At 46.2% G+C, this 24,359-nt stretch overlaps 1 protein-coding gene across 2 annotated transcripts in view; it reads left to right on the top strand.

Annotated features, from left to right (window-relative positions):
* CORO2A (coronin 2A) overlaps positions 1–24,359 on the top strand; it is a 58,224-nt gene that overhangs the window by 11,914 nt on the left and 21,951 nt on the right. The window contains exons 1-2 of one of the 2 annotated variants that reach the window (XM_032674899.1): positions 23,873–23,877; positions 24,003–24,203. In XM_032674899.1, the coding sequence (XP_032530790.1) occupies positions 24,003–24,203 (201 nt within the window). In that variant the 5' untranslated portion in view covers positions 23,873–23,877. Of the gene's footprint in view, positions 1–23,872; positions 23,878–24,002; positions 24,204–24,359 lie in introns of those variants that run through there. The other variant, XM_032674898.1, reaches the window with a different exon arrangement.

Below are 24,359 nucleotides of genomic sequence, written 5' to 3'. Positions count from 1 at the left end.
CTCACGATCCTGCCGGTCACTTCAGATTTCCTAACATATCTATGTTCTGGTGATGACCACAACTCCTCAGTTAGGCAGAAGAGGTTTGAAGAGAAATCTGGCTAGCCCACTGGATCTCACTTGGACTCCTTGGGCAAGTAACCAAGATTGTGGGATTCCCTGAAGTTGGACTATCTCCTTGAATCAGTGGTGCTCAGCTTTGCTGCAAGGAAAGCCTTTTGTACAGTAGCCTTTCGAAGAGATACTTACTCTGCCTGATGTCTGCAGACATGCTTAGGCCTCACAGTAAATAGCAGTGCAAGATCAAGAGTCATGATCTTCCCAAACAACACGGCGGGTTACTGAGACCCAGCTGCATCTTTTCAACAGGGAGCTGAACTTTGGTTCCTGAAACTCAGAAGCCAGCTTGGTCTTGGATAGCAGGAAGCTTCTTTCTGTGAAATAGGGGAGTGAAAGAATGGTGTTCTAGTTTCAGAAGAAACTGCTGAGCTTGTGGAGTGTCTGATGATGAGTTTTTCAAGGCTGTCTTTCTGACAATAAATGTGGCAATGTGCTTTTTAGATTAAGTTTTTGGAGGTTGGTGGGGCAGATTAGGCTTCCAGTTTTCATTGGTCTTTGAACCAAGGTTGTTGTATTTGCTTTTCTTTTGCAATGAGGCAGGATCTTGCCAGCATATAAAAGCTCTGTAAGGTGGAATTTGCCCTCTCATTGAATTCAGAAGCACAATAGTACTCACAAGGAAGTTGATAAGCAATAATATTTTCTTTGCTGCCCAGGTAACCAGCAGAGTGAAAGAGGGTATTGTCTCTGGAGAATGCAGGCAAGTTGGCTTTATCTTTCTGTACACAGGCTATCTTGGAAAGCTGGAGGTGAACCAGAGGAAGGAGGGGCTTACTCTCCAAAGAGACTGGGGTGGCCCCATCCTCTGCTTTGGTCATACTGCCTCTGACCCTTCCTGGGACCTCTGAAAAGCCTAATGAATCTGAACTGAGTTTTGGGGTCATTTTGGGTTTTTCTAATCTTTCATACTCCCCTGACCCACTATGGTATTTTGTAAAGGCCATGTTGACTGAAGCTATTTGTGTCCTCAACTCATTATCTTTCTTTCTGTCAGAGCTTGCAGAGTATGGGCACCACATGAAGCAGATAAGGGATGGGTGAAGGCAGAAGTTGAACTGCCCAAAAAAGGTGTTGCCACCAAGTATGGGATCATCCCTGGAGGTTTCTCTTGTTCCTCCTGAGATGCACAAATTGATTGCACTGACTGAGCACAGGCATCTTCACACTCACTGAAGGGTGGGCCATGCACTTCAGCTTGATTTCTAGCTGATGCTGGCTTCAAAGTATTAATGAAGACACTTCTCCTGTGACTGGGGGCGATCCTGATGTTTCACTCCCTGTGCCTGAGTGAGAGATGTGAATCTTCAGGAAGTGAAGCTCCAGGCGCCCTTGGCAGCGGAGTGACAGTGATGGTGCCACAGCCGCCTCAGGCTCCCTCGCTCCAGGGTGAAGAAAGGTTGCTCATGGGAAGAGCGATGCTTGTCTGGCCTCTGCAGGGAAGTCCAAAGTTTGGCAACAGACCCTCCATAAGCACTTCACAGCCCTTGGGCCTCCTAAGCAATTTGGAGGCTCCCAGAGTGCTTTATGCCTATCATGAGGGGAACAACAGGCCTAGGAAAAAAGATAAATGTCAGCTTCTGCCCCTGATGTGTAGCAGCTCCCTGCAGTGAAGAGAGCAACTCTTCAGTGAAGGCTGTGAGGGTGCTGGTGGGCAACAAGTTTGATCAGAGTCATCTGGGTAACCCTGCAGGCCAACTGCATCCAAGGCTTCTCCACAAGACTCTAGGCAGGCAGGTTTCCCAAGGAGGCCAGTGAGATCTCCATCCTCCTCAGTCTTCCAAACTCAGCTGGACAGCCTGAACAACATGACCTGCTTTTGTAGTGAGCTTTGCTGGGGGCTGAGGTCAGAACTCAGGACCTCCAGACGTGCCTTCTGGCCTGATTTGTTCATGTGATTCTATGTGTTTTGTTGTTCTAATTTATTTTTGCTTCTTTTACTTGTCCCAGGGGAGGCTCAAGTACACATCTGGTGTCAGGTTTGCAAGTGACCACAGCAATAAAATAAAGAATAGGTGGCAGTTCATCACTTCATGATGTGCACTTCACAATGTTCTGGGGGATCCTACCCATGATACAGTCTTGGATTCTTCACCAGATCAGGTGGCAGGAGAGTATGAGCCTCCTGGAAGCTGCCTGAAGCTGTGGTCTCTGCTGGTTTTCTCTTTGCTTTCTTCACTGCTGCTCGCCATTACTGCTGGTTATGCTGGGATGACCCAGTTAAAAATAACCCAGCTGAGCTATTTTTGTGAGGCACATGTGCTCCCTTATCCATCTCCTTGCTGCACCAGCATGACAGAAGAACAAACCCATGGAGAAATACCACCTGGTGGGGATGGGGCAATAGCATGAATGGGTATCACCATCAGGGAGTTATTATGCTGGAACTCATTTGGCATTGCTGCCTGCTTTGGGGCGTGCATTGTGGTTTCAAATTGTGACTGAATACAAACACAGTTAGAAAGCTCATCCAGGATGGCCACTGGACTTCTGCTGTCTCAACCTCGTCTTGTGGAGAGTGGCCTTGTTTCACTCACTCCTGGCAGCCCTTGTCTGCCCCTGGACATATGTGCTTAAAATTCTTTTGAGGTCCACAACACTTGGTGTATCCTGTAATATGAACAAAATTTGCACAATGTGCATTTTGCCAAGCTTGGGGCTTTGGTATGTCTTTGGCCTTTGGTCAGCTGCCTTGGGGTCCCTCACGAGAAAGATGCTCTGAGACAGATAAGGTGGTACCAGCTGTTTGTGGAGTGCAAGGCTGCAGTGGATTTCTGGAGTCTTGCTGTTTATACAGGCTGAATCTGTATGCAATGTTTCTGTATGCAATGTTTGCCTTCCCTGGCCCCAGCTGATAAGTGGGGGAGGCAAAAGTACTGGAATCTCCTTCTGCTTGTCGCCTAAGCAGAAGATGCCTACGTCAATGGAGGAGCCACTGTCTCACCTCTCCTGAAGCTGTGTCCACCCAGTACCTTCTGTTTGTTGTTGTAAGATTTGACTTGCTGCTAGCATGGGGGAAGGTCTGACATGTCTCCTTCCAGGGGCATGTGTGAGACCTCATGTCCTGCCCTGGCCATTGTGCACCAAAAATAAGGGGCAAGAGAGGCTGCTGTGGCTGCTCAGAGAAAGGTATTGACCTCGCTGTTTTGAGCATGAGGAAATCAACTCATTATTTTAATCTTGAGTGACTCCTTCACCTTCCTACTTCATGTCCTCTGTATTGTACAATGTTTATACTACAGGCAGAGCTGTTTTTTTCACAACCAGCCTTCCAGGGCACCATATTTAAGTATCATTGCTGTGCCAGAGAACTGCAAGTATTTTGGAGTATTAATTAGAGCCGAGTTTTCTGATGGAAGATAACACAACTCTAGAATATGTTCTTTGAGATCTTGTTCACTGCTGTCATTTTGTCCCCCACCACCTCTGCAAATCCTAGTCCATTTGCACCAGCAGCATGTCCTCAGGTAGCCAGTAGCCTTCATGTTGTGCTGCTGAAATGAGGTGACAGAAGCAATTCCTACAGCTCCTGGTGGGCTGCCAAGGAGAAGGGACCTTTGTGCTTCTGTTGAGGATCAGTACTCAAACTAGCACTAGTGAGGGACAAAGTGCCTCTTTTTATCACCTACTCTGCCTCTGAAAATACAGAGATTTAAGCATATGACTGATTCTTGGTTTGATGAAGGCTCTTTACCCATACTCCCACGTTAGGAAATGGTAGAGGCTGCTTTATAGCACAGGAGAAAGATGGGGTGTGTGTGCTGTGTGGCTGGTGAGGCCACCTTGTCCCTCTTTGGAAGGGCAGGCTGCAGGCTGTCAGCTGCTGATTTTGGGGAGTGGCACCTGCCTGTTTCCGAAAGCCAACTGAAATCTTAGTCCGAGCTCCCTTAATCTGAGCCCCGGAACGGTGGGTGTGGATCCTTATGGAACAAAAGACAAAGAAAGGCAATTGATAAAATCGAGGCCCATCGCAGGATGGCTGATTTAAAAGGCTGGTTCCCAGATGACCGATTTAAAAGGCTTCCAGCTCTGGTCGCAGATAGGGTTGTTTTTCCAAGGATATGCCTCTGAGCAGCTGTAAAAAGGTCCTGCTGTCTGATAGAAAGGTGTGCTGAAAGGTTTTTATTTGCTGCTGTGGATTGATTGGAGTACAGATGCTCTGGAAGACGTGCTACATTATTCATGTGGTAGATACCGTAGCTAAAAGCTAATGCACAGCCTGGAGGCTGAGAGGAGTGGCACAGTCCTTTGTGTGGTTTTGTTGATTCACTAGAGAGTCTGGACTGCTCTTAAGCTTTTTTTTTGAATACTGAGATTGATAAAGCAAATTGAGGAATGCAGATCACTTAGTTAATGGCTCTCCACCTCCTTTCTTGTTTACAAACTACTCCCAGCTTTTTTTTCTTCTTTTTTTTTTTTTCTTTTTTAAAATACATTATTCATACCAAACTACTTGGAAGGCTGGTCCTGTTTGCAGGACTTCACCAGTAACTCAGTTTTCATGTGGCAGCAACTTAAACTGCTTCCCTGTCGAGGCTCTGGTGTCTGCAGTAGCTGTCCCACTTTGGATTCTCTATTGACTCTGCATCACATCTGGTGGGGAGAAGATCTTGCTGGACTCAGCAAGGCAAACCTTGTTTCCTAAACTAACTACAGTCAGCTGCCTAGATTTGGGGACTGACTAGTTGGCACTAGTCTGGGGACTGAGTGCATAAAATACAAGCCTGGGAACATATGTCTTTCTGTAGCTCCCTTCACTCTGTTAGCAGCTGGCTGTCAAGTGCCATGGTCAAGACTGTGATCTAGTGGTTAGGTTGTCTGTCTGGGGACTCTGAACTCCAAGGACAACATCTTTGTAGGAAAGAGTTTGCTTCTCAGATCACAATTGTGGAAGAGATATACTCTCAAGGCAGGCTCCACTCACCTGCATTAGGTGGAACCAAGCCATGAACCAAGAGGTGAAAGATGCCGTATCCGTACTGTTTATTACTCTCGTAACAATAAATCTGTAGCCTCTGAGCTTGTAGTATTGTTTGAGATCACATGTGCAGATGGTATTTAAAGGTCTGGGTTGCTATATAATCATGTTGTCTGTTGACTTTGGATCCAAAGGAATTTATTGCTGGTAATTTCTCCTTGATAGTGTTATAACACAGAAGTGGAATTTGGATGACAAGGTGTGTCCAGGGGTGTGTGACCTACTCTCTTGCAGATATACCTTGGAGAATGTCCATGGCTAGAGGCTTGGAGGGGAGCCTAACTTAAGCAATGAGCCTCACAAATCATTTGGTCTGCTGGGTTTGAGAAACAAAATGGTCTGTGCTTATTTGGCATCTGACTCAGGAGGCTGGTGTCTGGTGATGAAGTTCTGAGGGGTTCAATTTTGTCTTGAAGCAATAGCTCAACACAAACCGTGGTAAAAGACAGGAGACTGTTCCGTAAGTGTGTGTCTTACAAATTGTAGATAACACTGACATTCCTTTGTTTGCCCTCAGGGTTGCCTTTTTGAGGGCGTACTCATATTATGTTTTGAAACTTTGGAGATGGAAGCTTGTGGGTGAGTTTTTGAAAAAAGTGCAAACTGAAAAATGTAAACCTGAGACCACCAAATTAGTGAAAAATGTAGCCTCGATGAGGGTTGGAACCAGCAAGCTGACCTGTGCTATGGCTGTGGCAAATGGACACATCGGGGCAAACGTAATGCCTGGTGTAGAGCAGCGAGGCCGTATGTTGTAGCTGTTGTGTGCGTACACCCATCTCTGACTGTGCTGCTGGGTGCAGGGAAACAACTGGCCAAGGGCATGCTGGACTTAAGAGGTGTACGACACATTACTTGCAAAAGTAATCGAATTGGCAGGAGTGCACAAATGTTCCAAAGAAAGTGTTCTCTGGGAGCTATTTCCCGTCCCTTTCCTGTGCAGAAAAGACAATTTCTATTTTGAAATTAAAGAGCTATGGCTGGAATAAAAGGAAGGAGAAACAAAAATGGCATTGATAGTGTTATCTGCTGAGCTGTAAAGTGTGAGCTGTAATTGCTCTCTGGATTTCTGGAGCTGTTGCTTCTCGTGTACTGCAAAGCACAGACACCTTTACTTACTTTGTTAGTGCCACTGGGTTTTCCAGGCCTATTTATGCGGGAATACATTTTCAGTTGAAGCTAAAGCCTGTAATTATATGAACATAATCACACCGGTATTGCTGGTCCCCCTTGGCATGCAGAAACTAATTCAGAAGGGGTGCTTCTCACAGGGGAAAAGATGAAGGTGCTCTTCATCCCATCTTGCCTGTAGAGAACCATAGGGCCATTTATTAGTGTGCAGAGCAAAACCCAGTATGGACAGCCTGTCCTGCAGAGAGCTGCCAGGCTGCACAGTGCTGCAGGCCTGACTTTCCATAGTAGGAGCAGCAAGACTTTGTGGAGCCCAAAAAGGTAGGCTGTGACAAGAGGTGTTCTGGCTCACTGATTTTGCATTTGGGCTCCTGTGTGTTGCTCCAGACATCCAGCCACAGGTGAGACAGGAGGTCTGCTCTTGCTGCGGATAAGACTTTCTGTGAGAGATCTGCTAATGATACAGATATTTGGTGTGCTGGACCTGGAGCTTAGTCTTGTGCATTGGAAAAACCTGCTTCCAAAGCCCCAGGAGAACACAAGCTTGGAGATCCTGAAGAACTTGTACCCCTGGCAGGCTGTTATGAGCAACCAGCAGTCCTCCGTCCTGCATGCAGTCCAGTCTGGGGACCCCAGTGGGTATTGGGATACTGGTTGCTTAGCCAGTGAGTTGACACCTGAGTGGCTTGGTGTACCCCGTGATCAGCTCAGCAGTGCAGTCCTGCCTGGCAGGGGTCACAGCTTCTAGCCACATTGGGTTCTTGGAGGGACAAATGCAGAACCCTTCCCAAACCTGGCTAAATTCTTCTGTGGCAGCAAGAAGGGATGAATGGTAATTTGGACTACAGATGTGTGAGGAGTTAGTGTGGGCTGCAGGCCACATGAAGAACTGTCTGAGATTGACTCAGCACAATTAGCATGTTGTCTTTAAGGACTCTTCAGAGGATGGAGATTTCTGAGCTCTAGACAGAGGGAAGCTTGAGCTTCTCTGTAAGGGTATATCAGAACAAGTGGAGCACATGGGAGAAATAATGAGATGAAAGAGGCAGCAAAAGCATGGCAAAACCAACCATGTCAACACACTGATTACATGTTACAGAGAGTGGTGAGCCCAGTGGATGTGGGATCCTTTATCTTGGCTTTAGAAAAATGTTCAATGTTGTCCCACACAAGTAAGATAAGGAAGGATGCACTAGATACATCTGTTTATGGTGAGGTACATGTACATTTTGTGAGAGAATTATAGAGGAGAACTTATGTGACAGTTAATTATCAGAATGTGAGAATTTATTGAGAAGAGTTTTGCAGGGTTCTTCCTGACATCTGTTGCTTTTTGGTATTTTTATTAGCAATTAGGACAAAGGAATAAATAATAAGCAGGAAACCAGGAGGAGCAGGAAGCCTGCAGAATGACAGGGCTCTGGTTTGAAACTGCCTTGAAGAGCTGAAGTACTGGCATGGGAAAATTAGGATGCAGTTCAGCAGTGAGGGGTTCAGTTCTTCCGATGTTGCAGTACCATCAGACTCAGTGCAGTTCTGCAGAAAAGTGTCCAGAGGCTGCAGTTCATTCCAGGCTGAACATGACTCATTGACATGCTGTAGCAAGAAAGTGATAAATAGGAACAGGAGAGTATCTGGTAAATTATAAAAGAAGCATCTGTTCATCTGTATTACTGAAATAGATGTATGCCAGTTTTAGGTGCAGCTGCTCTGGTAAAATGCAGATGAGCCAAAGAGCTCAGAAGAAAGGAGAACAAATTCATCAGCTGTTGAGAAAACAAGGCTGACAGGAGGAGAATGAAGTAAAAACTGGAGAAGACTGGAAAACTGGGTATAAACTTTTGTCTGGGATCTGGCTAAACAGAGTAAGAAGCAAGGGACACTGACTGCACAAAAGGAGATTTAATTTTGACAGCAGGGACAAGCTGCATAATTGTAAAGGCAGCTGAGAGCTGGGATAAGTTTAGCAGGAATATGATGGTCTCTCCATTACCTGAGAATTTTAGAAGAAACATCCTTAGGGAAGAATGTAGAGAAATGAATGAGAAGAACAGCAAAAAATATGGACTCCTAAGACCTGTGGTGATCTGCTTCTGTTCCACAAATTTATGCTTTCTGTGAGACATGTAGGCATGTAAATTGGTAGTGAGAGTCTATTTTGAACTTAAACTGGCAGTACTCAAATGTAGGTATTTCCCATTTTTCACAAACCACTTACCAATTGAGGATCTTCTTGCTAAGTTCATTCTGCCTTATCACTGTGGTGAGGAACCATCATAGTACTGGAATCTGAGTGCGCAATGTCACAGTGATTTTGGGTTTTGTCAGTGCAGTTTGGCTTGTGAGGCCTCGTAAGAGTTTACAAAAGCCGTGCTGACCCTGTGTCTTTCTCACTTTTACCTGTGTATCTACTATGTTCCACTTTTTACTACTTTGATGTTATACTTTTCCAAGGCTCCCCTGAAAACCTTCTAACCTGTCTGTTCCTCAGCTAGTTTTGAATGAGGGAGTTCACACTGTGGTCCAGCTATTTTTGTTGCTTTAAGTCACCTGGTTGAGTTGCTGCTTGTTTTCCTTCCCCTGAGCGTGGCCTGTCCGATGAATCCCTGGAAGGCAGTGTTGTGTAATGGAAACATCTCCCATTTTCTTCACACTGACTGTACACACAAAGTTCTGGTCTACTTTCACTGTATCTTCTCAGGATGCTCTCCCTAGAGATCACTGTGCAGATTTCACAGGGTCAGAGTGTGGCGGAGGGTGAAGGCGCCTCTGGAGATCACGTAGTCCAACTGCTCAAAGCAGGTTCAAGGCCTTGTTTGGTTGTGTTTTGAGTATCTCTAAGGATAGAGACTCCACACCCTTTCTCAGTGACCCGTGCCTGACAGAGGCACAATGTTTGACTGCTCCCACAGCCAGAAAGCTCCTTCTTACAGTTAACGGGCTGATCAAGCTCAGGCTGACGGGCCTGTGGTTCCCCCGATCCTCTGTCTGGCCCTTTTTGAAGATATGGGTGACATTTGCGTTCTTACAGTCCTCAGGGACATCGCCCCATTGCCATGAGCTTTCAAAGAAAACCAAGAATGACCTTGCAACAACACAGGTCATCTTCCTCGGGTCCTGTGGGTCCATTGTCAGGCCTTTGTGCATGTCCACAGTCTGTTTAAATGTTCCCTGACCTGATCCTCCTCCACCAAGGATAAGTCTTCCTTGTTTTGGGCTTTCTACGTCTCTCAGGGACCCAGGGTGCCTGAAGGCTGATCTTAGCTGTAAAAACTGAGGTGAAGAAGGCATTTCATGGCTCAGTCTTTCCAGTGTCCTTTCTCACCAACTCTGCAATCCTTGCTGGTTCTTCTATTGCTTCTTTGCAAGAAAACTTCCTCGTTTGTGCTTGCAACTTCTTCTTGAGAAAAAACGCAGTTGCAGTTAATATTTAGGCTTTTTGCCTTCTCTGAGCAAAATTAAAGATTTACATTTCCTTTAAGAAAGGAGCTGAAATGCTGGAGGTCTGTTGTGACACCTGCATCTTCCTGGTGCACCAGCAAGCAGCCTCCTAGGTACCAGAAGACAGGAAGGTGGCCCGGGCACTACCACTACCAGATGTTGATGGTTGTGGGGACAGATAAACTGTTAAATGGTCATCTTCAAGATCAGTTCTTAGCAATATTTCCTCCATAGGGACAGCAGTGTGTTTCATACTGCCTTACCCAAAAGCTTTCACAACCCAAGGCAAGGAATGCTTAAAACGAGAAGGAACAGCATGACCCTTTCAACACAAAGCTTGGATGGCTGTATTGAGGGTTTGGCTCTGATTTATTGATGTACATTCTCTTGGGAAGATCTTGTTATAAATGAGGTGTCACGCACAGGACAGGGACAGGAGAGAGGAGCATTTGCCTTTATGATAGAGACCTTCCTCCTGGGGAAGCAAGAGCTGCTAATAGGATGGGATGAGGGTAGTCCCAGACCAGTGGAGCAAAAGGACGTATTGGCAAAACCTCCACCTACTCCTCCAACAGTCTGGCAGCGTGGTAATTCCCTTGGTGTTTTGAGAGATTCCCTCTAGTTTTCTTGCAGGCTGAAAACCAGGGGCTGCCTCTCCATCTGCTTAGTGGTGCGTAGGACTCATTATTTATGAATATATATAATTAGTGACTCTGTCATTAAGAGACTCGCAAGCCCAACCCTGCTGGCTTCCCTCTGGCTGCTGGTGAGTCCTCTCTGGAAGCAAAAAGCAGGTGTCTCTGAAAGTACTCCCTGCTCTGCTGGTTCTCCAGGCCATGCCTGGAGAGCGTGGGCAGAAGTCTCTGGGGGTAGGTCAATCTAATGAGGGTGGCACAGGGTAGAAGGGGAGAGAGGGACTCTCCCTCCTGGAAGTTTGCAAGGCACAGCTGGAGAAAGCTGCAGGTGTACTGATATGTCATTTAGAATGGCCGTTCTCTGAGCCAGAGAATTGTTCACTAAACTTTGTGATAAAACTGTCCCTTACTGCTGCTTCAGATAAAAGGGAAAAGAGGAGGGTGGGAACAGGATGAGGTCTGGTGACATCACCTGGGAATAGTATTTGTGTGGGATAGAGCAAATGATGAGTGGACTGTGCTCCAAAGGGCTGACTGCTCATGCCTGAGCCTGGTCCATATTAGCATGAGAGTCTGTCTTGTCTTCCAAAACCCTTTTGGAATGAGTGTGTGCTACTTGCAGAAAACAGTGTCTTACTACAATAATTTAGCAAGAGGGATGTGTTTGCCCACTCTGCCATGTCTAATGAAGCCCTTCTCATTGCCTTGAAAGCTGGTGGCAAACGAGGGCATATGGGATGGGATATTGAAACCCAGCACGGGGTTTGTGCTAAAAAGTGGCACCTACAGACTAGCATCACAAGTAGACACTTTTCTTGCTGCTGGCTTGCTTTGTGATCATTGCACTCCTATTAGGATTGCAGCCAACAGCCTTTTCTCTGCATAAGGCAAGAAGAAAGGGTGAGAAATGCATTTGGAGTGGTGTGAGGTTGAAAGTTTTAAAGCTGTCTGGAAGCGAGAAGTTCCTGTGCACACTGTTTTTTCAATGACTGTCTCTTTGAATGCTTTTGCTTAACCTCAGGGGCAGGTTTACAGTACCAGGTCTCAGGGACAGAGATCTTTGCCCTGTAGAAGAAGCATTAGTGGCATTATTCATAGTAAATAGAGTTATGTGATGTATTTGTGTTTGCCAAATTTGTGTGTCCCGATCTAGCTGTGTGGTTCAGGGACTTACTTGGTTGTCAACTTGGTTGTCAACCAAGACTTAGGACTTGGTTGATTAGTCAACTGCTAAAAGCAGCTGTTTCCCAGTGAAGGTGCTTGTATGTGAGTCTTGCTGGTCTGTCGCATCCAGGTGATAGATGTCATCTGCAAGGGGTGTAAGAAACATTCACCTTGTTGGCCTGTTGTATGTACTGCATTGCTTCCCAGCTGTGCCTTGGTGCTGGCTAGGTAAGAGCAGAAAGTTTTGGAGCAGCCTGCTTAGCAGGTGTTCCACTGCAGAGCTTCATCAGGAAGCAAGATGCAGCAAGAATCACACCTCTCTGATCAGAAGAGGGGCCAACAGTCTTCTTAAAGCAGAGACACTAAAACCAAGACTCCAAGCCTGAGTGAAGAATGCACAAGCCTGGTTTGGGAGCAGGCAGCAGATGCATTTCTGCTTCAACATAAATCTATTGTGGGCACAGCTGAGTGAGGAGAGGGGAAGTATTTTTTTATGGAGCTCTCTTGTACAGCCTGCTCCATATGGAGCCATGTCATGAAATTTACAGTGCACGTAGCTGGTTCTCGGGCAGAAAACCAGCAGTATTTCACGATACATTAGCTGCCTTATTTAAAATTGTGTCTTTAACTGTTTCCTTTGTACAAGTCCTGGGGTATTGGGAATGGGAATGTATCCTCTGTTTCCAGTATACAGTTTGGTGTTCAGTGTAAGTCAATAATGAAGCTGACTTCATGTATGTCAGCTTCTGGATCTAAGCATTATCTAATTGCCGTTAGCAGAGACAAGATAGCTGAAAGGGCTTTTTGGGTCCTTAGAATGTATTTTCTCACTTTTTGGCATCAAGTTACATTATTCGCTTTAGGATGGGGAGGGATGAATTTTGAGAGAATAAGCGGTGTGAAAGAGGGAGAAGAGGGAGATTTTAGCAGGGCAGAAGAAGGATAAGATGAATGAAACTGATTTTAAGACAGTAGGAGATAAGGGACCAGAGGAAATAATGGATCTAGGCAGATTTCGGGAAGGACACTGATTCTTACTTTGGTTTGATTTTATTACTTGGAGTCGAGTTCATGTAAATGTTTTATTTCATGGGCTGCTGATTGAGGGCTGAGAAGAGGCTGAACGTCTTCTGAGGAGCTTTCTAGTTGCACATCCTGTGCCACTTATCATCTGCTTTTTTATATGGGATTTAAAGTTTGAATCTCTTGTGGCACTCTCCTTGGATACTTGCAAACAGTGTTCTCAAGAGACTTGCAAGGCTACCCTATGGGTTTTTTGGCCATAGAAACATCACTTAAAATGATATGGTTGAAAGGGAAAAGGCATTACCTCTGCAATATAAGTTTAGCATTCCAAAAGAGAAAGTAAAAAGGGAAATGGAAAGCTTTAATGGCATTTTGGATTGAAATGTTCATTGTAACTTTCAAATTCCCCTTATTAGCATTTACCTTCCTTCCTTTTGACCCTGTGTGTAATAGAAGGAATGAGGGGTAAGCGTATTTTTTTCTCTGTTGGTCCCTCTCCTTTTCAAATTATCGCTAACTTTCAAGAGATTGAAACCTCAGAGAAGTCCTTCAGAACTGTAAATTCTCTTGATTCCCTGGCAGTAAGGACACAGGAGGAAGAGAGTCCCAACTTGTCAGGATCACCTGAACAGCTGAAGTGCTTTTCAGGTTCTCAGGTGAGAGGTAGAGGCAGAGTTTCGAAACCTGCCTATGAACAATAGCAAACAGTACTTAAATGTGTTTTGGCAGACTATCATATTACGTGCTTTCCCCAGGAGTGCACTGGCACTAGGTCTTCAGGTGTATGGCAGGATTTCAGCCTGTGTCTCCTGATGCCAGGGCAGCTTTTTTGCAGGAATGTAACACAGGCCTTGAGGAGAACAGGTCTTAAAGAGAAGGGAGGCTTCATGCACAAAACTGGGGAAGCGTGAAGCAAACATAACCATTATTAATTCATTGGCATGTGTTTCTACCCTACTAGGAGGTATGCAGCAGAAGAAAACAGAGAACAAGTGTTTGGCAAGGGACATGTACATCCACTCAATGGATGCACGCAATGCACCATTGTGCACTATGAACTGGAAGGCTCTCAGCCCAGACATGGGGTGTTCTGAGCAGTGTGGGCATCCTATTATGTGTTTGGATGGGGAAAGGATGCAGGTTTGTCTCTTCAGGAGATGCTGTGCCAGATCCTGCTCTCCAGAAGAGCTTTGTCTGTCTTTCTATCACTGCAATAGTCCTGATATCAGGACCAGAGACAGGCAGTCTGTCACCCCCTTGCTTACCTGAAAGCAGACAGAGCTGGAGAGCTTTCTGTTAGAACTTACAGACTTACTTGGCCTTCTGCATTGGCTTAATTGAGTGATACTTCTCGACTTTTATGTGCCCTGCTTCCATGCCAAGACTGTAATACAGTCTTATGAGAGACCCTTCATCTAATGTGATGTTTTACAGGCAGTGATCTTGTGCTTGCACGGGATTAGTTTGAATGAAGCTTGTCAAAAAGTCTTTGAATAAAGGTGATCTTATAGCTGGTGGAGTAGGATGCCTGTTTCTGTCACTGGAGTCAGCTGCGAGCCTCCTCTCTCTGCAGCCTTGAATGAGTGAAATGTTGTTAAGTGTTGCCATGGGGGACAGAAAGGGTCAAGGACTTATGCCTCGATGGATGCATGTTGGGTGGATGCATCCAGGGGCCTGGCAGCACCCAGCATGCACTGTGCAACAGGTGGAGCTGGAGAGGGGGATGTAATTCATCTCTGGGGCCTGGTCCCGCAGGAGATGGGTATTGGGATGGGCAGGGGCAGCCTGGGCACAGAGAACCAACCAGCTGTCTCTGCAAACAGGGAGGTGATTTCCAACCTTGTTAGCTTGAAAAACTTTCTGGTGCCTCAGACACCTTCCTGAGGGTGGTGGCCTAGCCAAGAGGAGAAATTTCTTGTGCCCACTTGTTCAGCTCCTATGAGTTCTCCAGATGGTGTTTTGTGTCACTGTGAATGCTTTTGTGCACCCATTTCCTTCCTTTACCATTATGTCCTGTGATTTCTGTTTTTGAAGGTGCCACCCCTTTTGCTCACCATCACTTTCAGGCCTGCAACTCGATGGGGTGGTCTTGTCCCTCTACACATGCTGTTTGCAGTCCCATAGAGATGCTGAGTTTAACTTCAGGAAAATAGGGCCTACTTGTTCTAACACTGCAGTCAAGAAGGTTTCAGCTGAAATTCTGCATTAAACAAATGAACTGAAATTAAACTTTTGGCTTTCATCTACCATTATACCACTCCTAATGGTAACCCTGAACAGTGATACCTTTGAAAGGATCTATTCTGGCCAGTCAATGGTGGGAATGATGGCCATTGCTAAACAGCTTGACTTGCAGCGCAGTTCTTGGTACCTCCTGCAAGGAGGACCCAGGAAACTACAGGCCTGTCAGCCTGATCTCAGTGCCTGGCAAGGTTATGGTGCAGATCATCCTAAGTGCAATCACACAGCACCTACAGGATGGACAAGGGATCAGACCCAGCCAGCACGGGTTTAGGAGGGGCAGGTCCTGTCTGACCAACCTGATCTCCTTTTATGATCAGGTGACTTGCTTGGTGGATGAGGGGAAGGCTGTGGATGTGTCTACCTGGACTTCAGCAAGGCCTTTGATACCATCTCCTACAGCACACTCCTGGAAAAGCTGGCAGTCCACGGCTTGGACAGGGGCACCCTGTGCTGGGTTAGGAACTGGCTGGAGGGCCAGGCCCAGAGAGTGGTGGTGAACAGTGCTGCATCCAGTTGGGATCCAGTCACCTGTGGTGTCCCCAGGGATCAGTGTTGGGCCCAGTCCTGTTTAATGTCTTTATTGATGGTCTCGATGAGAGGATTGAGTGTACCATCAGCAAATTTGCAGGTTACACCAAGCTGGCGGAGCGTGTTGATCTGCTGAAAGGCAGGAGGGCTCTGCAGAGGGACCTGGACAGGCTGGAGAGTTGGGCTGATTCCAACGGGATGAGGTTCAACAAGGCCAAGTGCCGGGTCCTGCACTTGCTGGGTCCTGCACTTTGGCCACAACAACCCCCTGCAGTGCTACAGGCTGGGGACAGAGTGGCTGGAGAGCAGCCAGGCAGAAAGGGACCTGGGAGTGCTGATTGACAGGAAGCTGAACATGAGCCAGAGTGTGCCCAGGTGGCCAAGAAGGCCAATGGCATCCTGGCCTGGATCAGGAACAGTGTGGCCAACAGGTCCAGGGAAGGGATTATTCCCCTGTACTCAGTGCTGGTGAGGCCACACCTGGAGTGCTGTGTCCAGTTCTGGGCCCCTCAGTTCAGGAAGGACATTGAGGGGCTGGAGCAGGTCCAGAGAAGAGCAGCAAGGCTGGTGAAGGGACTGGAGCACAAGTCCTATGAGGAGAGGCTGAGGGAGCTGGGGTTGTTTAGCCTGGAGAAGAGGAGGCTCAGGGGAGACCTCATCACTCTCTATAACTCACTGACAGGAGGGTGTAGCCAGGTGGGCATTGGTCTCTTTTCCCAGGCAACTATCAGTAAGACAAGAGGGCACGGCCTTAAGTTGTGCCAGGGAAGGTTTAGGTTAGATATTAGGAAAAAATTTTTTACAGAAAGAGTAATCAGACACTGGGGGCTGGCCAGGAAGGTGGTGGTCCCTGAAGGTTTTTAAGATGAGACTGGATGTGGCACTTAGTGCCATGGTCTGATAACCACGGTGGGGTTGGATCAAGGGTTGGACTTGATGATCTTGGAGGTCTTTTCCAATCCGGTTGATTCTATGATTCTCTGATTCTATATGAAACAGGTTGTTCTAAAGTAGCTATACCTGATCCAGCTGCTTTGCCTTTGGATGTTAAGAATTGACATTCTGACAGTAAGTACTGCAACTGAAAATTGATTAAAATGGAGATACTGGGTGCCTTTCTAAATGGGCTAATACAGCCAGGATGAGTGGGTGAACAGCCCTGCCACACTCCAGACATAGCAGACTTACTGCACATGAAATTACAATTATTATGTGATTACTCTTTGAGCTCTATGAGTCTGTCTTCTATCCAAATCAGAGCCAGCTGTAGCTCTGTTGTCATTGCTAGGCTTATATCAAATCTGTCTGGGAAATGCCACTGATAGAAATTCATGCCATTCTCTCTTCCACTCCTGTGGCTGATAGAAAGTTTTACTGCTGCCTAATTGAGAACTTCTTCGATGGAGTTAAAACACATGCCTTTTGACTTTTTTGTCTCCACTAGACTTTGAAAGCAGATGATTTATATCCTCCTTGTAGCAACTTTTTCTGTGTTTGAAGCCTACTATCATGGCTTCCCTCCTTCATCTCCACACCAAAGTTTTTGGTATTTCTTAGCAGGTCACACACCTTTGATCACTGGTCCTTACAACTCTACACTGAATTCTCCTCTAACTGTCTGGCACCTTCCTCTAGAGCAGTCCCCAGACTTGACGTTTTTTGTCTGGTATTCATGTTGCTACTGATGGGAAAGTACAGCATCATCCTCTCTGCACACTTGTTCTGTATCATTTCAGTCCTGGAAATACAGACAACTCACACCACAATTTAGTATTTCAGCATGAAGGCAGTTTGCCTCACTCCTTGCTTGTATTTTAAGAACAGAGAATATACCTAGAAGGAAAGAAAATACACACAGAACATCCAGGTTGGAAAGTTATGAGATTGTTCAGCCTTTCCCTTTGCATAAAGTCACTGGAAAATTGTCTCCAACACTAAGCCCATTGTTGAATCAGGTGGATGGATCTTGTCTCCAAAAGAGTCAGATGTGCTGAGCCGTTGGTTTTGTTTGGCATATGGGAGCCATATGCTTATGGTGGCTGATTATCCTGTTCTGTGCAGGGAATTAGGAAACCAGTGACCTTCCTGGCAGTCAGGAGCAGAATGCATGAAGGTCCTGGCTCCCAGGTCTTCTGTTGTCATTATAGCTGAAGATGTGCATGTCTGTTCACAGGGGAATGAGGCAAGGTCTGTGTCATAGCTACTTCTTTGCTGGAGTGACACCGTCACGCTGCCTGGCTGTGGTTCCCTGATGAGCTGACTGGGGACCTCGTCGCTGCCAAACACACTCCAGTTCCCTCTCGTTCCAGATGTGATGTGACCCCCCCCTACATTTGTACTCTGTTTAACCCACATCAGATACTTTCTATGATCTGATTCTGCTTAAGTGCCTTACGTTGGTTTTTGGTTGGGTTTTGAAATTGGTTGTTGTTGGGGTTTTTTGTTTGTTTGTTTGTTTGTGTTTTCTTAACTTCCATGCTCCCCCCAAGTTAAATTTTGGCTCTGAGCAAGACAAAGCATGGATGGGACCGAAGGTGCCAGACCACAAGTAGTGCAAGAGTGTGTGCTGGAGAGATCAGCTCCTAGCAGTGGTGTGGAGCCGCACCCAAGAACTAGTATTTGTAGGAAATAAGGTCCCATCAATCTTCTGTCAGGCCTTCCCCAGGATGTAAGGAAAATAACTTCCTGGTCTGCTCCTGGCACTGCCAGGGATATAAAAAATACTAAGGATTTCAAAGATGGTAGAAGGCAGAATAAAGTACTGCCAAAGTTTTGAGTTTTTGGACTATTAGGTCTGACCTTGCTGCTGTGACTGCTTTACAGAGTACTGTGCACCAGTGTAGAAGGTGCTCTCAGTTCAGTCTAGATTAGGCTACCGTATGTCTGGGTTTCCTCAAATATATTTCATTTTTTCCACGTGTTTATTTTGTCCACGACCAAGATAAATTAATCTAGAATTCACAAATGTCATGCGTGGTGCAGGCAAATCCATAATCCTAGGGTAAGTGGGATGCGATAGGACAAACGGGAACATGCTGGCCTGTGGTGAAGCACATGTTCAGTCAGTTGGACTTGCATATGCCTGTTTGTTTCTGTCTGACATTTCCTAGAGAGTAGTAAATATACCGCAGCATGGCTCTCCCAATACTGCTCCTGAGTGCTGCAGACTTCCCTAGACTTCACAACCCTTATAGGAGCTCACTCCTTTGGCAAGAGCTGACACCTTTGCACTCATGTTTCGCAGATGAGTCACGAAAAGCTAACTCTTCATAAACAGCCTCGTAAAAGAGTGAGAGGTAAAGCAGAGCAAAGTCCCTTCAGTGCTACTGCATCATATTTCCGAAGGCAAGTGGTGGAGCTGGCTTCTCCATCTTTAACTGTCTGCTCTTCAGAGGTCATACAAGTGTTTCAACATTCATGTCTGGTAAGCATGAAAGAGCTGAGTAGGCTGTGCTTGAGTATATCAAAGTACCCCACTGGTTTTCCAGGCACCTTTTCAGATGCCAGAAAGATTTTCACCTTTTTTGAGCACTGGGCTGAGAATTGCTACAGCTTTGCTTTTTTGTCTTAAAATTTCAGATCCAACTGCTGAGCCAAGGACAATATGATTGTCTTAAAAACAAAACAAAAAAAAAAAAAAAAGAAAAAAGAGAAATGAAGTGTGGCAAATGAATCCAAGTGGAGACAGACTTTGTCCAGGCAGAACTAACTTGTAATTTTACTACCTCATGTATGTACAGATTCTGAGTCCGAGCTATCAAGCCAGGCCAGATGTTTCTTATCCCTCTGCCTTCAGCTCTAGGGAGGATTTTGCAGCTAGCAAAATGTGGCCCGTGGAGTCAGCTCTGATGATGCTGTGGCCCCCCACTGCCCCCTTCCCCCAGCAGTGAGAGACCCTGTTTCTGAACATTGGGCTGATAGGCAAGGACAGGGCACGGAAAGGGTGAGATGAACATGGAAATGTGTCAGTGTGGCACGGCTTTGATGAGCTAATCTGATGTGAAATTAGCTGAAGTGGAATGTGGGGGTAATCTGGGAGCCTGAAGGCCCTTGTGGAGGAGGCAGGGGCTGCTCTGCTGCAGGACTCACTCAGGCTGGGAGACGCCTCAAGGTGGCCTTGAGTCCAAGAGTGAACGGTCGGAAACACTGCAGGTGGCCTGCTCACTGCCAGGAAACTGCTTTGTATCTGTGAGGAAGCTCACTGAGCCACTGACGATTTCAGGAGTGGAGAATAAAAGAAGAGTGACCAGTTATTGCTGCCTGGTACAGAAATGCAGCAGATAACATTATGTTGTTCTTCCAAAACAGGCACTCAGAGCTACTCAGGCACAGCTCTGTAGAGAAGCTCAGTCCAGCTTTTCCCACCTTCTCTGTCTGGGCTGCTGCTTGGCTCTTCCTGTGTCTCACTGCAGCTGCGTTTGGAAGTGGCATCCTTCACTTTTGCACTGCAGACCTGCCATGGCACTTCAGGCCACACTGGAGCTTCTTCTGGGAGCAGGAGATATATCAGAAACCAGTATCTCCTTGCTCTCATGAGCTGAGGAGACCACAGAGCATTCAGAGCTGCCTTCTCTGACACCTGTGTAAGGAGACAAGCTGCTTTTCTTCCAGCTGCACCAGCACAGGTTCTTTGAGCACTGAATGGGAGATGCTGTCAAAACTGTTCTTCTCCCTCCCTGGCCATAAGCATTTCTTGCCCAGCTCTGCAAAAAGCTGTTTGTGGTGCTCTCTGCTCTCCTTGTTGAGAAGAAGGAGCAGAGATGCCTCTCTTCCGTCTGGTCAGTTCTCCTCCTCCATCGTCATCCCTGGAGTGTGGACAATGGCACTCAGTCAGATTGTTTCTCCCAGGTACACATATGGCATCGTGTCTAACACCACGAAGAGTGGAGGGTAGTTGAGATTGTTGCAGTACCAGATAAGGAATGAATAAACCAACCTCTTCCTTAGGGGAAGGTAGAGGGAAGAGGAGGAAAAGAAGTGAGTGGAAAACCTGCTTTAACAAAAAACAAGGAAGAGACTTGTAGCTGTAGACTTGAGGCCCCCTCTGTCCTACTATGCAAGCACAGGAGCTGAGCAAAGAGGCTGGGCCAGGACTGCTGATGGAAGAGGGCTGCCAGTGGCCTGTGACTGGTTACTGCATTGTCCTGACAGCAGTGGAAGAGGAGATTTGGGCAAGCTAAATGAAGGCAGACTGTACTGGGGCCCTGCTTGGGGGGTAAATGTTTCTGTAGTCCTTTTAGTACCTATACACTCACCCATGCATTTTGTACAGGGCCTGCATTTATACATAACATTTGATGTGTTGAAGCTCCGATGGAGACCTAGGTATGGTGACCTCTTTCCTTTGCAAGGATATTCTTGTAGACACCACAGCTTGCCCTGTCTAATAGTTGAGATCTGTGAGAGCCCTGGCCACACTGTTTTTATTAAGAGCTGGCTGGAAATTTGTCTCTTGCTAAGGAACCACATCTTATCTGCTGCATGGTGGGCAGTGCACACAGGGGCTTATTTTACCAAGTGAAGATGTGAGGTTTTTCAGTTGTAAATGGTAAGGTTTTGGTATGGTTTGGTGGCACATTGCCCTTGATTTTCTCCAGTTCAGCTTCTTGTTCAGAGCAGGACTATTATGAATAATCAAGGAGGATGTGGCTTTGTCTAACCAAGTCATGAAAGGAGTTTCAGGGAGGGAGACTTATGACCATTTGAGCAACCTCTAATGTAGGACATTCCTCTACACTCCTTCCAAACAAGATTTTCCTATGTCTGTATGCCTACTTTATTTGGGATCAGCATCTCCCACTGTACCAGAAGGTGATGCTGCACCTGCTCAGGCTCTTTTTCACCATATTTTTTGCAAGACCATATTATTTTCACCGTATTTATCCTCTTTTATTAAGGAGCTCTTTGTTGTGTCTGCAATAGCATCAAGAGGGACATTGTTCTACTCTGATTGTTTTTTCCAGTTTTATGATATTCCCATTCATATCTTGCCCTCCTGTCCAAATTGTATTGTTGTAGGTGTTTGAAGTTCTTTCCTGTGGTAGCCGAACTTGAATTCTGCAGGCTGAGATAGGAGAGAGCTGTCTTTCCTAAGCACTGTCCAAACTTAGCCATTTAACTAATTTTATTTCCTTTATTCCTTATTCACCATTAACCTTTTACTGGTAGTCTGCATGGGATGTCAGTATCTTGCTGTGTGTTCCTGCTCTCAGTATTGCAGTATTGCAGTAATTGCTCCTGTGTGCTTGGTTACTCCTTTCTGCAGAAGAGCCTTGAACCTTCAGACCACACTCTCTCCCAACTCAAGAGCAGTTTAGCTAGAAGTTCCTTACAGCCAGGCGATTAATTTCCTTTAATAAATGTAATGTTCTTGCTGTAAGAACTTACTGCTGCATCCAGTGATTTTTTTCCCCCTGGTGTGAGTAAGCCTAACTTCTAAAGCTGTAAGGAGTGTGAAGTGTGGGAACACTGCACCTCTGGGGATGTTTGGGGAGCTAGCCAGTTGCGTATAATCTCAGTTTGCTTTCTACCTGTGAACATCCCTTCTTCCAAGATTAGCTTTCAGGATTGCTGCTTTCTTTTTCAAATAACTTCCATTTCTGTGTTTTGGTTTGGGATAGGTACTTCTCACTGTATCAAAGATCCTTCGCACCTAATGTTTTCTGCAGAAGAAATTTAATCAGCTAAGAATATGGACAAATGCAGAGTTAACATACATAAAACATGCCAAGGTGAAAGAGAGCAATAAATATGACTGTGAAAGCAACTGGTGATCTGCCAGGACTGATTTTTTTACAGGCATTTGTTTTGTCCAAGGTGGGGTTGGTTCTGAGCTGTGTCAGTGGCTTGGGAGGAGGCAGGAAATAGGAAAGAACTTGTGTCCTAATACTGTTCACAACCCAAATCTTCCAGTGTGACGCACTACGTATGCTTCATGTATCTTTGTATCGAGGGGTGCTTGTAGAGCTCAAGAAATACATTTTCTTAGCCTTTATTAGTCATCCCAGGAGGATGCAATACCATGCCAGCAACAAAGACATTTTAGTTTAGAATTGCTTGTTAGGTGATGATGTACTTGACTCCGTGCCCTTGAGTGCATTTGTGCTTCCCTTCAACCACTTGCCCATATGAGCGAGTGGTCTAAGCCTTGCTGTAACTCAAAAGCTGCTTGGTTGGGTTCTCTTGTCAAACTGGAGTATCACTGATCCAGCATCACTGATAATACCATTCAGCAAATGTACATTAAAGAGATCTATATAGGGCAAAACCATGCCCTCCCCCAGTCTTTGCCCATACTCCCAGCTGATTTTATGGGGCACTCTTTCAGCCATAACTTTCTTGCCTGATCTGCACTTTTTTTTCTTTGAGCAATAGAATCTTACTCACCTTCACCATGTACCTTTTACTGGGTAAATCTTGTGGAAAGAGTAGGATTTAATAGTCTTAATTGCCTTTTCTGACCAACACTGGTAATTTTCTATTTGAAAACAGCAGGTTGAGGGACATGATTCTCCCCATCTGCTCTACCCTCATGAGACCCCACCTGGAATACTCTGTACAGTTCTGGTGTCCCCAGCATAAGAAGGACATGAAACTGTTGGAGCAAGTCCAGAGGAGGGCCACAAAGTTCATAAGGGGACTAGAGCACCTCCCCTATGAAGACAGGCTGAGAAAGCTGGGGCTGTTTAGGTTGGAGAAGATGTTGCATGGAGCTCTCATAGCAGCCTTCCAGTAAATGAAGGAGGCCTACAAGAAAGCTGTAGTGATAGGACAAGGAGTAATGGGTTCAAACTGAAAGAGGGGAAACTTAGTTTAGATTTTAGGAAGAAATTCTTTACTAAGAGGGTGGTGAGACACTGGAACAGGCTGTCCAGGGAAGTTGTGGATGCCCCAACCCTGGCAGTGTTCAAATCCAGGTTGGATAAGTTCTTGAGCAACCTGGTCTAGTGGGAGGTGTCCCTGCACATGGCAAGGGGGATGGAACTAGGTGATAATTAAGGTCCCTTCCAACCCATGATTCTGTGATTGGATGAAATCAGTTACGTTAGTTTCTTTAAGCTTCACTGCTCTCTGTGGTAAGGGGTTCTTGTGTTTAGCATGCTTCATGTGTCTCATCTAAACACCATTTAAAATGGTGTTTGCCAGAGGGCTGTAGCACAGTTATAAACCAGACATACAGAACATAATTGTCGGTAGGGAAAACATCAACAGATGACTGTAACTATTTCTGTGATCTGTCAAACTTATTTTTTCTGATTGTGTGAGCAAAATTTAGGCTAATTTTTGGTTCTAAAGCACCTGAGGGCTAAACAAAGACTTGTTCGCTCACCATCTTTCAGGCTTTTCTCATGCAAGATCTTGTATCTTTCATGCTTTCTGAGCTCTGTGCTGCCAGAATTCATCTCCTCTTAAACTTGCTGTCATCTGGACCTGCCCCAGTGATAGGGACTGCTGGGCATGCACAGCCCAGCTGGCTTGTGATGGTGAGAGCTGTCATTTCTTCCCTGTGCCCTCCTCTCTCCATCAGAGATGTGCAACAGTGTGCAGAGACAGGGTATGCCAGAGGGATGAAGACCAGAAGAGAAAGCTCTGTCTGCCACTTGCTGGCTGAAGGTTGGTGTGAGCAGCCCAAAAGGTGGAGAGTGAGTCTGTGGTGGGGAGAGGGGAGTAGGAGTCTGTGAGCCTTGCCAGGCTGGCCAGTCCTCACGTCACAGGGCATTGTGTTTCTCCCCTTTCAGATGTCGTGGCATCCACGGTACCGCAGCTCTAAGTTCCGCAACGTGTATGGCAAAGCTGCCAGCAAGGAGAAGTGCTACGACTGCGTGCCCATCACCCACAGTGTCCACGACAACCACTTCTGCGCCGTGAACCCCAACTTCATTGCCGTGGTCACTGAGTGCGTGGGCGGCGGTGCCTTCCTCGTCATTCCCATCAAGCAGGTGAGCTCTGCCAGGGCGAGCTGGCTTTCAAGAGCACATCAAGAGGCTGAAGGAGGGACAGGCTTTCTAGGGATCTAGATCGCAGAGGATATTCAGTTAATGCTGCTGCCAGAATTGAAAAGTGACGGAAGAGGCACCAGTTGCCCTGGCAGGTGA

Source organism: Chiroxiphia lanceolata, chromosome Z (assembly GCF_009829145.1).
Source record: "Chiroxiphia lanceolata isolate bChiLan1 chromosome Z, bChiLan1.pri, whole genome shotgun sequence".
NCBI classification, from domain to species: Eukaryota; Metazoa; Chordata; class Aves; order Passeriformes; family Pipridae; genus Chiroxiphia; species Chiroxiphia lanceolata.
The sequence above is the reverse complement of the archived record's forward strand: the minus strand, read 5'-3'. Positions and strand labels throughout refer to the sequence as shown.